Below are 16,215 nucleotides of genomic sequence, written 5' to 3'. Positions count from 1 at the left end.
TTTATTTTTATATATAGAATGCACAAAATGGAGTTGAAATCTTTAGATAGACGATTGTGTAGACCAAAGAGTGAAGCTTTACTTCAAAAAAGGCACACGGAGACATTTTGCACTTGACTGTCAGACAAGGTTGTATAGTATGTAACTTTAGTTAACTATAAAATATATGCACTTTTATATGCTAATAGAAATTTAATTGAAACAGATTAAGTTCCAAGAAAGTGGGGTCAATGAGACATTGAAATGGCTTGCATATGGACCAAGAAGATATATAATGTCATATCCTGGATACATTATTAATGGAATTCGTTTCCACACAAAAGAAAATGAGAAGTCTACAAAAAATAGTGGTCTATTGAAGCAGAAACAATATGCAGATCAAGTGCAAAAGACAACAACCAAGTTCTGGAAAAGATCATTTACTATGGAATAATAAAGGACATCATTTTATTGGATTACCATACATTTCGGGTTCCTTTGTTCAAGTGTGATTGGAAGAACATTATTAATGGCATTAAAATTGAAGATGGGTTTACGATAGTGAATCTTCGGAAAGGACAGAAACAATTTGAAAACGATATTTATTTTTGCTTCACAAGCAAAATAAGTGTTCTATTCTAGGATAGATGATACATCATCATATTATATTATGTTGAAAGCACCATCACGACGATCCTATGATATGGAGATGTACAAAGATTCAGATTTTACTTCTTATACAATATTAGATGCATCAGTACTTAACTTACCTTATAAAACGAATGAGGATATACAACATGTTAGAAAGGATTGTGAGGACATTTTTGTATAATTTGTGTATAGATGTTTTCTTTGTTTTATTCTTTTTTTTTTTTTGGGTTCCTTTTTTGTGCTTGTTATACTTGAAACAATTTGAATTCAGCTAACATTTTTTTTGGGTTCATTTGACAGGATCTTGGCACATGTGATCAATTGGAAAGAAATACAACTGTAGCTAAAAACTTTCTTTTTTCATAGTTCAGTGTAAGCTTTTTTTAGTACTATTTATTGTTATCATATATATATTTTCCACGTATTGCTTTTGCTTTGTTTCTCTTTTATATTTTTTTTTTCAAGTTAACATGCTCATTAACCAATTCAATGTAAGACTTAATGCAGCGTTCATCAAATGCTGCAAAAAGCAAGCTTTCTTATATTGTGTATTGCATCCAATGGGCAGCTGGCCACTTATTTTCCTAAACACGTTTGGCTTTTGTTTGTTTTTTTTTTTTTCTCCAAGCGGTGCATGACATACCACACAAAATGGCTTGTTGTGTAAACATGTTGCATTGATATAAATCGAAATTGTTGTGTAACTAGTGAAACAATTCAAATGGCTTCAAAATGACATGCATATTGTGCATTTTGAGTGCTTATTAATTCAGGAAAAACGACATCAGTCGCAGCATTTTGATGTGTTCACTAAATACTCATTGAAACGACTTCATGCATTATCATTTCTGGTTTAATGAAGCACATGAGATGAACGCAAATAAAGAAGCTTGGATTCAGGTTGTTAAACGTTGGTATCACTCGTGTCTCGCACGTGACTACGTGAATTTCTGGAATTGCATCTGGGTCATTACAGACTGTTGAATGCCATTGATTCTAGTGCAACAAACCGGAGTTACACTGAGGAGTATAAAGGAGAATATAGACTCTGCAATAAGGGGTTAATATTCTATGCATGCTAGGTACTCTATAAACTCTTTTTATCTTGAAGATCAATCAATGAAAGGCCTGTCAATTTGTTCCTCCGCAGAGGTAAGCTAATGAGAATTAGTTGAACCATGTTATATCCCTCTGTTCTTTGTTTTTCGATTCTTTGTTCATTTCAATTCTTGTTTGTCCTTTGTGTTTCAATTATCATCCTCTTGGTACGTTATCAATCTTGATTAAGATTTCATCAGATCTTCTCTATAGCATCTGTTGATCTGAATTAAGGGTCTTTGGGCAATAGCTGAAGGTGTAAGATACTGGAGCCCTCAGGCTGGGAACCAGACAGTGCCTTGTGATGAAAATGTGACCAAGCCGTGCAACAACAGAAATAGGCATTTGTTCTTTGATATATTCCTCCGCCCAAGTGAAGCTAACCATTTCATATTCACAGGACTTGTTTGAAAGACTCATCAATTTGTTCCCTTATCAATTTGGTTAAGTTATTGAAAGCTTGATTAGTTCTCACTATTGGAAAATCAAATCTAAAAAAAAAAAAAAATACTTTTCTATTTTATGAAATTAATGAAAGACAATAAATTTTCTTGATTATGCATACGTGCATAGGATTAGAGAAATACCTTAATTTCTTGTTAAAGATCAAAGATCTGCAGAATATAGTTGCAATCTTCTCTGCTATCCTTAATTGTCTTCGTCACACATGTAACCATGTAGATAACTCTAATTACCATGCAGGAGACGAAAATCAAGAAAAACTATATGTTAAATCATCTTTCTATTCTAGTTTCCTCTCATTTATACAGGCATTTATTAGAGTCAGATTTTGATTAGGAATTGAGGTAGCACTGTAGACCCATAGGCTTTCTAGCTCAACTTAATACTTAAAGACCAATCATCTCATGACACACCAAAACTACTAAGTAAAACATAGGCTATTCCACTAAAAGCCTAAAGTTGCTCTCTAATAACGCCTATAATTAAATAAAATCCCAATTAATTAGGGCTCCTTTTAATTAATTTTAGCCTCAGTCTTAGACCAATAGTAGCCTCTTTAACTCTTCATATGATGCTCATAATTAAAGATAGGCCATTAACAAATGTCGTGTCTATTAATTACATATTTACCCCTAAGTCATTATTTGTTCAAATGATCATTTTTAAAATATCTATCTATCTATCTATCTATCTATCTATCTATCTATCTATATATATATATATTTGTAAATAAATTTACAAATAAATATTATTATTCAATAAACAATTTATTGAATAAATTGTAGCCATAGATCTAAATGATCATGTACCACAAACAGCTTAGGTAAGCATCAATAGTACAAATTTCATCTTATAAGTATATGTTCCCATGATCCGTGAAAATTATATCTCCAAGCTATTGAGGTTTTGACTGTTTATATGGATCTCATTCCGTGATAACTCAAAAGACATAATACATTAATGTAAGTTCATTATCCACTCAGGATTAAGGTCGATTAAGCTTATTAAAGCTTATGTGAATTATGATCAACGACATATGTTAAATTAGATTATAATTCAATATCTAATTCAATATGCATATCACATATTCATATTAACTGTTCCACTCAAATCTCCACTTCAATGGTCAAGATAAAATCACTCACAATAGAAGTAGAAAAGTTATAGCCTTACATAATGAAATGCCCCTGTGAACAATCTTTTATTTATAAAGAACTTGTAATTTATTGGCATCAAATGCCTAATACATGAATCAAATACTTTATAAATGAGGGCTAATGATGCATGCTCAAATAAATATGAATAAATTAATTTTATGAAATTCAGAAATTGTTATTTATCACATGTTTTTAGGGCACAAAATAACAATAAGTCCAACACTCACAACTTATTGTCATATGAAAACTGAACAAGCTGTAGTATGTTGTAAACCTTTATGCACTTGGTCACAACTTCTTTGGTTCTATTACCATCTTGATTGTACCTTGACTGTCATAAGATTTATTTTTAAGGTAAAAGATATTTTATTTCTAGCCTTTATGTTGGATTGCTTTCGTCCATCGTAGTTTGGAAATGATATGGAATTGATTCAATCACGGATCGATGGAAACGATATAGAATTGATTCAATCATGGACTCATAGCCACCAAAGACTTGCCTTGTGGGGAATCAGCAAAAAGAATTAGTTCAATGGGATTGTAACTTTTTCCCCCTAAATATTGGTAGTTTAATCGTCTAGGAAAACCAATAAGCTGAATAAGCTGAATGGCCAGCAGGGAAAATGCACAATAAGCTCAGAGAAATCCAGCTTGGAGAAACCAAAATACATGTAACATACATAAAAGCATGTGACAATTTCAAAGAAATGGAATGGAAGTTAATTAATAACCTGCATGAATCAACACAAGCCTTCATCATGACGAAATAGCATGAAGTCATTAAATTAATGAACTTTCAGATTTGAAATCGACCAAAACTAAAGAAAACATATGTACAATAGTTGAGTATACCTTTAAAACCAACCTGAATTAACAAACATGTATTTGTACACTAGATTTGTAGATAGAGAAGCAAATTGAATGATATATAACTACTTATGGCTCTGCATGATCACCGCCAATAGTAACATAAATCAAGACATGCATCAATGAAATAGAACCATTGTTGACGCCAATTGGAATTTATCCAAAGGATCGCAAACAATCCCAATATCACTGTCATATAAGATGCACCAAAACTCCAATACAATGACACCATATCAAATGCATATTCACCTTCATCTTCTCCTTGATTGAGTTCTGTAGCTGGTATTTCCTCTGCCCTGTTGCAATTCTTGTTAATTGTTGGACCACAAAGATGGGGATTACCACTATAACTGCTTTCACCAAATGTGGCAAACTGGCCTTTGTCTGGTATTTGACCGGACAAGTTGTTGTATGACACGTTAAAGTTGGATAAAAAGTTGAGCTCAATTAGTTGAGGAGGAATTTTGACACAACTTAAAAGTAAATTTTAACTCCCAAGTATAAGAGTGTCTTGTTGTATTATAACTCGGTGAGTCCGAGGTCGATCCACAGAGAAAAGATTTAATTAGTTTATTTTATTTTATCTAAAAATTGAAATTAAAACTTGAATATAAACAACTTAATTTAAATGAAACTATGGAATTGAACTAGTTAGGGTTATGGATCCACTCTTAGAAATAAATAAAACTTAATAAATTCTTTTTGCCAATTTATTTTAGATTTATTACTCAAAAGATTAATTATACAAATTATTATTATTTTCCCTTTAATTTTATGATGGATTAAGTATTTATTGTGCCAAAATTTAATTTGTCTACAATAAGTCAAAATACCATTTCACCATGCCTTATATTAAGATCTTAAGAATTTATTGTGCCAAATTCATTTGTTTGTCTACAATAAATCAAATTTTCAAAATATAAAACATGTATAAAATTAAATAGAAAATAATTTAATTTATAAAATTCAACATAGAATTTGATTAAATCATATTTATTTCTTAAGAGTTTCACCTTCCCCTAACTAATATTATTTAGTTAAGCATAATTAAAATAAAAAGAAGTAGTAAAATTGAATTACTTATAATTAAAAGAAATAAAAACAACTAAAATTGGAAATAAAACTAATTTTATTAATGAAAATAATTATACAAAATATTAAAAACACACCTGGAAATCAAGATTACAAGGAGATGGAGAGAATTTGAGAAGAAAAGAGTTGTAGAGAGCTCCCTAAAACATAAAAATGAGGCCCTATTTATAGAAAAATACATTCATAATCCAGTGCTTTGCGGTCCATCATAGGCTTCATGTATGTGCTCCTCACAACCCTTAGATCAAGATCCAATGGCTGGTCAAACTTCAAAAGTCAACATCACACATGGCATCATTTGACTCGTCCGATTTGCCCAAAGAACGGTTGAGATTTGACGGGTTAATGGGTGGATCGGGTCGACCCGAATACAAAGATTCGGATCCTCCAACTTGCTTCACCAACCATTGCCACGTGGCACAATCATGGCCATTGAATCATGAACGGTTGAGATTTAGTCAAGATTGCCAGTTATCCCATGCACTCATATCTATTGTAAGCTCATTTCATCATCCAATCAATGATCGGTCAACAGGAAAAGTCAACTTTTTTTACACAAGCCCAATTTTAAGCCGATCTTGACTGATCTTAAGGTTTTCGGACCTCCGGAATCCAAATTTGACCTCCGTTTATCTGTTTGGAGCCTCGAAGTACGTGAAATTAATAATTCTCCTAATAAACACATAAAAATACATAAAATTAAATATATTTAAAACATAATTAATAATTCATATTATATTACATAAACACAAATATAAATTATAACATAAGCATAAAATAACATATTATCGCTTGATAATTAAACAATTTTTAATACTAATCAAATTTGACTGTTTAATCTATTGTGGGACAGATCTAGGCTCTCTATCATTTTCAAATTGGAAAAGCTCTCTGGTATAGAACCTGACAATGAATTATGAGACAAATTCATTCCAGGAATTTTTTGGAGCTCTCCAATTTCTGATGGGATGTCTCCAGTCAATTGGTTGCATGACAAATCCAGTCCAACCAAATAGTTAGCATTGCTACCATCGAAAATTTCATATCTATTTTTTGTTACAAATTCTACTTTTACTAGCTGAGGCAATAAGTAATCATCTCCTTCAGATATCCTCAAGTCAAGAGTAGAGTTGTAGTAAGTACCAATGGAACTGAAAGTTAATTCAGGAAGAAACCGAAGTTCAAATCCATACAAATCAAAATTTCCTGTGGTCCATAGCAACATATTAGTAAAGCAAGAAGGTATGGACCCATTAATTCTATTTTGTGAAAGATCCATGACACCTAATCTTCTTAATTGACAAAATTGGTTTGAAATTGGTCCTTCTAGATAATTCCCTCTCAAAAGAAGAACACGTAGATTTGAACTCTCATTAATCTGATTGGGAATTATACCAGAAAATCCATTATCCCTCAAATCTAGAGTCATTAGTTTGGAGCTTCTAAACAGTACATTCGGAATTGTCCCACTCAGATAATTCTTTTGTATATGTAGTGTTTAAAAGTGACTAACTATCCCAATCAACTCAAAACACTTCCCAAGATCACAACCAAACAAACAAGATGCACCAAGAATCAATCCAGCAGAATACACACAGATTATTAGAACTGAAAGAATTAAAGAAAGGAACAAGAATTAACGTGGTTCAGCTAGCTTCAGTCTAGCTTACATCCACGGGAGAAACAGAACCCAATTCTATTGATTGTTCAAAGAAGTTACAGAGAGTTTATCAAGCTTGTTACAGAGTCTCTCAAGAAGCCTTTGGTTTTCAATCTTCTCAACTCACAATAGCTCTCTTGTCCTTCTTCTCTGTTGCCAGAATCAGCTGTATAAAACAGCTCGTTAACGAATCAGTAACCAACCCAGAAAACCACGTGACAGTCATGTGAGTTAACTGATTCTAACGAACCAAGAACGCAACTTATCCGTGCACGTGAAACTCTCGTGCATCACTTAACCAAAACGACCTTCATACATGTCGTTCCAGGAGATACGAGTTTGACTTTCCAAAACGCAGCATCAGCTGACGTTTTCACCAACAGATTTGCTTCACATCACAACAGTATATAAAGGTGCACTAGTAAAGAAAGATTGAAGGAAGATGTCATGAACCCAGACAAACAATTTTCGGAGACACTTAAAAGTTGAAGGCTTCCATGATTTAGGAGTTGTACAGGTATATTCCCTTTCAGAAAATTTTTGGACATTAAAAGAACCTCAAGATATGATGAGAAATTAGCAATCCAATGAGGAATATGACCAGACAACATATTGTTGGACATGTCTAACTCCTTTAATTCATTTGACTTCAACAGCCCATCCTCAATTTTCCCACTAAAATTATTGTTGTCCAAATATAAAAACCATAACCGAGTCAAGTTCATATATTTGGGAAATATTTGGCTGTGGAAATTATTATGTGACAGGTCCAAGAACCATAGTGAGATGCAACCAGTAAAAAGTGCTGATAATTCTCTAGAAAAATTATTTTTTGACAAATGTAGAAAACTGAGTGTTTTCATCTCCCTGATTGAAGAAGGAAGATCGCCTTCAAAACGATTGTTTGCCATATCAATGTACAACAATTTTTGAAGGATAATACCCATATCTTGTGGAAGCTTACCAGTGAAGTTGTTGCTAGAAACATCTAGATGATGAAGAAAATCATGTTTGGAATGGGGCAGCTGGAGATTCCCAGTGAATGAGTTGTTTGTCAAACATAAGACTTCTAACTTTGTGTTGTTTTGTAAGATCCAAGTTGGGAAATCACCAGCCAAATTATTGTGAGAGAGATCAAGGTATTTTAACTCATGCTGGTGAACAAGAAAATTAGGGATGACTTTTAAGTTGCAAACGGGTAACCGAAGGACTTTCAATTGAAAAGTAGGGAGAAAGTTTTCAGTTTTCAGTTGTAACATATTGTTGTTCCTAGTTGAAAGCAGCAAGACTTTGAGCTTTGAATGATTAGCTAATGAACTGATGGGGAAGATGCCTTCAAAGTAGCCGTTAGAAAGGTCCAAATATTCAAGTGATGTGAGGTTCACAATAACAGAAGGTAAGCTCCCACTTAACTGATTGAAGGAAGTGTCAAGAACCTTGAGACGAGTCAGATTATTGAGACAATCAGGAAGATCACCCCCAATATTATTTCTTGCAAGATTCAACTCAAAAAGATTTTTCAACTCACATATTCCTGAAAATGAAAATAAAATGGTCAAATTTTGTTGAAAGAAATGACTTCATAGTTTTCTAATTGCAGCGAAGTCAATCACAAACACATAGAGATCAATTTGTGTTATTCTCATCTACTTCGATGTTAGTTTCCAAAGCATTTCAAATAACTTGAAAAAGCGTCCAGCACTTATTGTAACATGCATATAACAGTACAGATAAAGAACTCGCTTTTTAAAGGCAATGGTTCAAGGGGAAAAAAGCTGGTCTTCATAATTTTGTCTTTCAAGTAGCTAGGTTGACCAACAAGAAGGTCGTATATAACATTAATGTAAATATTCAGAATTATCACGTTTCAGTGAAAAATAAGTATATGTAAGTTTATTTAGAAATTTTACCTTGGCTTTCTACTGTGCCGTTAATATTATTAAAACTTAAATCCAATGCTTCCAAGTTCTTCAATTTATGTAATCCTGCATCAAGAAAGAGCATATCATGTTAAAAAGGATGGCGCGGAATTTAAAAATTGGTGGACAACTTCCGAAAATTCAAGTATTACCTAGCCATGTTACGGATAAGCTGATACTATTTCCACTTAGATCCAAGACTTTCAAGTTTGTCAAATTTGTTAGTCCTGCTTAATTTAAAAAAAAATGAAAAAGAGCGACACAAAAGAATTAAGTCAATAAATGGTAAAAGCAAATTTATAATCTCAATCCTTGGATTAGTTGTGTTATATATACACTTATCAATAACATTTCAAAAGCCCTTAAGGTTGAGGGCTGCCGAATTTTTTTTTCCCGCCGGGGGGGGGGGGGGGGGGGGGGGGGAATGTGGTAAGAAGGAGATTGTTGCGGCGGTATAGCTTGAATTGTGGTTATTCCACAATGACCAAGATCTAATGCTTTTAAGCTCGTCAAATTTGTCTATATATATATAACAACATAGATATTTTAAGAGATTAATTGCCTAACAATGAGAGTTATGTCAGTAGACATTCCATGAAAAATAACTGCGTAAATTTTGTTTAAAAATTTTACCTTGACTTTCTAAAGAATCGTTTATATGATTATAACGCAAATATAATGCTTCCAAGTTATTTAATTTACAAATCCTGCACAAGAAAGAAGAAAAATCTTGTTAATCGTCTTTAATTTAAAAAAAAAAAGGAAACCAAAAGAATTAAGAAATAAATTTCAAAGTTTAAATAATTGTAGTGATAAAGCTTATGATTAGGATTTAATTAAGTTGATCGTATACGCAAAAAAGATTTATGTTTTTTTTTTCAAAAAACTATACTACAAATCTAGAAAGTAAACTTTTGCTGTATAGCAATTAAAGTTGCCACAATCTTCCCAAGTTTGTCAAGTTTGCCAACCAAAGCTTGGCTTTAATTTGACATTATATGTATGTAAAAGATAATATCATAAGGAAACTAGGAAGCGAATTGTTGCAGTGTACCTTGAAGTGTAGTAATTCCACAAGCATCGAGACCCAATGATTTCAATTTTGTCAAATTTGCCAATCCTACACAGCGGAAGAAAAAAAAAGGGAAATATTACTTTAAAATTGTTATAGAAGGCTGTGATTGGTGCACTAGCTTGGTTTCTTATCTCAGTAGCCTACCTTGCCTTTCTAAAGAGCCTCGAGTTATATTGAAGTTACAACTTAGATCTAACACTTGCAGGTTTATGAAATTTGCTAATCCTGCTCAGAGAATATTAATTTTGATCAAGAAAATGTAGTTATGTATTTAATTAAGAGATTAAGCCGCTCATGATTAAGATTTAATTAAGTTGGCATCATAATATCACAAGAAACTAGGAAGTGGATTGTTGCATTATACCTTGAAGTGTAGTTAATCCACAATAACCAAGATCCAACGTCTTCAAGTTTTCTAGATTTGCCAATCCTACACAGCCATTAAAAACGAAAGGGGGAAAAAGAATAAGAAGAATAAAATTTTACTTTAAAACTATTGTCGAAGGCTATGATTAGTGCACTAGCTTTGTAAATGCTTCTTATCTTAGTAGCCTACCTAGCCTTGTTAAAGATCCACCAGTTATATTGGTGTTACCACTTAGATCCAACACTTGCAGGTATCTCAAATTTGCTAATCCTGTTAAAAAAGCATTAAATTTGATCAAGACAATATAGATATGTATTTTAATTAAGAGATTAACTTGCCTCAGATGCGTATTTGCTTAACCAAAATGTATATACCTTGCCTGCTTTTGGAACCTTCAATTTTATTACCACGAAGAATCAAAGTGGTAAGTGAAGTTAGTGTATTCAAATATGGTAATATGATGTCGTTGAAGTTATTACCTTCAAGATTTAAGATCTTCAGTTGCTTTAATCTCCCATTGCCATCGCAAGCTACAAATGGATATGAAGTATTACTAGTCTCTGAAAAAATAATTATGAACAATATACAATAGAATTTCGTTAAATTAGTACTTAATAAATTGATAACCTCAATTAAATAATAGTTTTTTTTGGGTAATCTGGTAAATTAATAATTTCAATACATTTATTAGATAATAAATTTTCAAAAAATTCTCATTTTTCTATAGGATCCACTCAATACATAAATCAATAATTATATATGATATGTCTATGAGACTTTTGTAAAATAAGTTTTCACTGTCATTTGCTTCTTCTTGAAATTGGTTTCGACTTGAATCTTATCTCTAACTTTTTGTTATGCGACAAGAAGTTCAGCGTGCTATTATCACTTTGCAACAAGAAATTATTCAATGTGTTGACAGGCAAGCAGTAAAATGAATTCTTTGATATTTGAGAGGTATTTCAGATGTTGGCTTGGTATAAGGAAAAACTTCCAAGACGCATAAATTTGTTGTTGGTTATGTGGATTCAGATTATGCTGGTGATTTGGATAAGAGAAGATCTCTGACTAGTTATGTTTTCACACTTTCAAGTCTGTTATTAGTTGGAAGGCTAACTAATGCTCTGTTTATCACAGAAGCATAATATATGGCAGGGACAGAAGCAATAAAGGAAGCAATTTGGTTGAAGCATTTGGTTACTGATCTTGGCCTACAGCAAGAAACTACTGTTGTTTTTTTTTTTTGGTCTTAACCACGAGATATCCTAGGGAGGGTCGCAATTGTGGGAGGCACCTTTAACCACATATTCTCCCAACAAAGGCGACTTCCTTGCGACTCGAACTAGGGAGCAAACCCAGTCAAGCCACTTAAGGGGACTCCATTGCCAGTTGAGCCAACACTTTGTTGGTAAGAAACTATTGTTGTTCATTGTGATAGCCAAAGTATTATACATTGGATCAAAAATCAATGAATTTTGAAAGAACCAAATAAATTAATGACAGATTTCACTTTTATCCATGAGATTATATCATATGGTACAATTGTTGTGAAAAAGATTTCTATAGCAGATGATCTAATAGATATTATGAGTAAGCCGATCCTGACAGTAAAGTTCAAAAGTGTTTGGACTTGATTGGTTTTTGCAGTAAGTGATAATATGTGTGTGTATATAGATTCTCAGGCACGGGTCATATATAATCTACATATACATATACATATACATGTGTGTGTGTGTATTAGTTTCCTATCCGGGAATCCCAAATTTTATTAAAATGGTAACGAATTTCCAACGTTGTAAATCTCTTCCGAATTTTTATTTCCATAAGCTGCAAAGGCATTTTAGTGACTAAACACAATATCTGAACAAAAAACACACACATACCTCTATTCTCATAGACACCTTCAAACCAATTTTCAGACAAGTCAAGGCTCTGCAGTTCTTGAAAAGGATCAAACAATGACATATTCAGAAGCGAAACTTGATCAAGAGGGTCGTAAGAGTAATTGAATTTTGTTGTATGACTGAGTGAGAGTTGCATCACCCGTTGTGTTGTAAGGTTGCACTTAACTCCCTTCCAATGATCACAACAATCAGATGACATTCCTGTTGTGTGCGGATGCGGAAACAAGTGCACCGAATAATCACAGAAAAATAATGGACACAAGAATTACGTGGTTTTCTTATTTTTCAACAATTCTCCACATCGGCAAAGATTTATCCAAATCTGAGCTAACTACCAACGAATCATCATCCCCAAAGTAGTTGCATCTCTGTGACTACCTACGTACCCAAAATTTGGGATCAAGCCTACCGTAGTTCAAAATTCTCGAAGGATATAACTTAACACAATCAAAGGATTTGAATTAGTTTCAAGCAATGTTGAAACTTAACTCCAGAAACTACCTTTATCAACATATCCGATGGATTATCTTTGGTATCGATCTTTCTCAACAACACAACACCGCTCTCGATAATCTCCCTCACATAATGATATTTCACATCTATGTGCTTCGTCCGAGCGTGATATGTTTGATTCTTCGCAAGAAATATCACACTTTGATTATTACAGAAGACTGTAATGTTCTCCTGAATTACTCCCAAATCACCTAACAAACCTTTCAACCAGATAGCTTCTTTTACAACTTCAGTTGTTGCCATATACTCTACTTCCGTAGTGGATAGAGCAATTGTCGATTGCAAAATCGACCTCCAGCTAACCGGACCTCCACCCAATGTGAATACGTAGCTCGTTGTTGATCTTCACTTATCTAGGTCTCCAGCGAAATCAGAATCACAATACCCAACACATTGTTGACCACAATCCTTATTGAACAATAACCCAACATCAACTGTCCCATACAGATATCGGAGAATTCACTTTACCGCAAGCTAGTGATTTTTACCCGGATTGTTCATGTATCTACTAACCATGCTCACTGCTTGAAATATATTGGGCCTTGTGCATACCATAGCATACATAAGACTACCCACAGCACTAGTATATGGAACACGAGCCATATAATCACGCTCTTCTTGAGATGTATGACATGAAGAATAACTTAATTTGAAATGAGGAGCTAGAGGTATACATACCGGTTTAGTTTTGTCATCCATACCGAATCTTTTTAGCACTTTCTTCAAATAAGACTTTTGAGTCAACCATACACTCTCATTCTTCTTGTCTCTACGAATCTCCATCCCAAGTATTCTATGTGCATCACCTAAGTCTTTTATCTCGAACTCAGAAGCCAGCTGCTTTTTTAATATTTCGATCTCATCTTTATTCTTCAAAGCTATAAGCATATCATCACCATAGAGTAACAAATAAATGAAAGCTCCATTTAGTAGTCTTCTAAAGTAAACACAATGATCGTGTTCACTTCTGGTGAATTTCTGCCCTTGTATAAATTGATCAAATCTTTTGTACCACTGCCTTGGTGATTGCTTCAGTCCGTACAAAGATTTAATCAACCTACACACATGATTCTCCTTTCCAGCAACTTTGAAACCACAAGGCTGAGTTATATATATTTCCTCCTCCAAATCTCCATGTAAGAATGTCGTCACATCCAATGGAGCCAACTCTAACTCATATTCTGTAACTAAAGCAAGTAGGATACGAATGGAAGTATATTTTACAACGGGAGGGAAAACTTCATTGTAGTTAATACCTTCCTTCTGAGCAAAACCTTTTGCCACAAGCCTTGCCTTGTATCGAGGAGTTGATTGATTCGGAGATCATTGCTTCTTGGTGTAGACCCATTTATTACCAATAGCCCTTTTCCCCTTTGGTAACTTTACAAATTTCCAAGTCTGGTTTTGATGGAGAGATTTCATCTCTTCCTCCATGGCTAACTTCCACTGATCACTTTCACTGTTGCATAATGCTTCACCGAAAGTGTTGGAGATGTCATCATCAATAACTGGAAGTGCATAGACTACCACCATGTCTTTAGTAAGCTATCCAGGTTTCTTTATCTCCCTTCTTGGCCTCTTTGTTGCTATAAAATCATCATTATCTACATCATCAATTGTTTCTTCATTTTGTGGGACATAAGAAAAAACAACCTCTTCTTCAACTCTAGGTGTCACCTCTATAGTTGAATCATTCTCTGATGTAGAACTAACTGGTGCATATGGAGTTGCATCAAACTCCACCCGTTGCAATACCTCTTTGGTCTTGTTCTCCATCTGCTGAGAACTTAAAGCTTTCATCATTGAAACTTCATCAAATGTGACATCTCTGCTACACACAAATTTTTTGTCTTCGAGATCCCAAAGCTTGAAGCCCTTTACTCTACCTTTGAATCCCACAAAGATAACTTTTCTAGCACGAGGATCCAGTTTACCATCTTTGACATGATAATAAGCTGGACACCCGAATATACGAAGGGAATCATAGTCTTGTGCATGCTTTCCAGACCACATTTCCATAGGAGTTTTACCTCCAATTGCAGCATAAGGCAATCGGTTTACAAAGTGACTTGCGTAGCTCATAGCTTCAGCCCAAAACTTTTTATCTAAACCAACATTAGATAACATACACCATACATTCTCCAATAAAGTACGATTCATATGTTTAGTCACACCATTCTGTTGCAAAGTATGTCTCACCGTGAAATGTCTTTTAATACCCTCGTTCTGGCATACTTGCAAGAATGGATCAGAAGTATATTCACCCCCATTATCAGATCGTAATACTTTGATCTTTCTACCAGTTTCAGTCTCCACTAATTTCTTCAATTTCACGAAAATCTCTAGAACCTCATCCTTTGCTCGCATGGTGTACACTTATACACGTCTCGAGAAATCATCGACAAATGTAACAAAATAATGGCTTCCACTAATTAATGTAGTCTTTGTTGGTTCCCGTACATCACTATGAACATATTCAAGGATCTCACGAGTATCGTGATTAGCTGTACTAAACTTGACCCTTATTTTCTTGCCTACTACACAATGCTCACAGAAATTTAATTTACAGGTTTTGGTACTTTTTAAGAGTCCGTGCCTCATCAGAGTTTGCAAAGACTTCTCGCCAACATGTCCCAGTCGTACATGTCATAGCTTGGTGGTGTTATTGTGCGCCTCAACAATATTTGCTTCATCAGTTGTACCTCCCTTTAAATAGTGCAGATTGTGATGCCGAACCCCTTGCAGAATCACCATAGCCCTATGTGTAAACTTTATTGTGCCATCTTCAATGGTAACCTTGTAACCTTTAGCTTCCAAAGCACTAACAGAAATTAATTTTTTCTTTAAAGCTGGAACAAATCTAACCTCTTTGAGTTCTCTGATTATTCCATCACACATTTTGAGTCGAATTGTTCCTATCCCCATTGTGCGACAAAGTTGATCATTCCCCATTACAACTGCATCGAATTTCAGATTACGAAAATCCGTAAACCATTCCTTAATAGGACACAAATGATAGGTTGCTCCAGTATCAAGTATCCACTCGCTCGAACTAGCCACGTATGTTGCAGGAGTAATACTTAGTGAATAATCAGAATCTTCATCTTTCCGTGCCATGTTTGTTGTTGTTGATTTCTTCCCATCTCTCTTTTGAGCCTTTAGACAATCTTTCCTCCAATGACCCTTTTCATGACAAAAGGCACACTCATCTCAAGTTATATTTCTGCTTCTCGATTTGGATCGAGAATTCTTTCCACCACGCTTTTTCTTTTTCTCCATCGCCCAATCTCTACTCACCAAAGCTTCAAACGATGCTCGTTCAAAATTTTTATCATTATTCTGAATCTCCAAGTTAGTCAATGTTGTGCAAACATCTTTGAAGACAATCACACTCTTCCCATATATCAAGGTAGTCATAAAATGACTATATTCCTCTGGTAGTGAGTGTAAAAAAATCATAGTCTTGACTTC

The 16,215-nt window shown here is 34.0% G+C and overlaps 2 protein-coding genes across 2 annotated transcripts; both read right to left on the bottom strand.

The window, feature by feature from the left end:
• Positions 1-7,615: 7,615 nt before the first annotated feature.
• Positions 7,616-9,236, bottom strand: LOC102627518 (receptor-like protein 14). Its single transcript, XM_052431295.1, has 5 exons — positions 9,224-9,236; positions 9,038-9,112; positions 8,877-8,951; positions 7,760-8,500; positions 7,616-7,641 (listed from the first exon to the last, which is right to left on the bottom strand). The coding sequence occupies exons 1-5, from the start codon at positions 9,234-9,236 to the stop codon at positions 7,616-7,618; spliced, it is 930 nt and encodes a 309-aa protein (XP_052287255.1).
• A 762-nt stretch (positions 9,237-9,998) lies between these two features.
• LOC112495985 (receptor-like protein 45) lies at positions 9,999-12,422 on the bottom strand. The gene is made up of 3 exons (XM_025092955.2): positions 12,211-12,422; positions 10,325-10,390; positions 9,999-10,185 (listed from the first exon to the last, which is right to left on the bottom strand). The coding sequence occupies exons 1-3, from the start codon at positions 12,365-12,367 to the stop codon at positions 10,088-10,090; spliced, it is 321 nt and encodes a 106-aa protein (XP_024948723.2). The 5' UTR covers positions 12,368-12,422; the 3' UTR covers positions 9,999-10,087.
• Between the last annotated feature and the right edge of the window lie 3,793 nt (positions 12,423-16,215).

Source organism: Citrus sinensis, chromosome 7 (assembly GCF_022201045.2).
Source record: "Citrus sinensis cultivar Valencia sweet orange chromosome 7, DVS_A1.0, whole genome shotgun sequence".
Classification (NCBI taxonomy): domain Eukaryota; kingdom Viridiplantae; phylum Streptophyta; class Magnoliopsida; order Sapindales; family Rutaceae; genus Citrus; species Citrus sinensis.
This window is presented reverse-complemented; position numbering and strand designations above follow the sequence as displayed.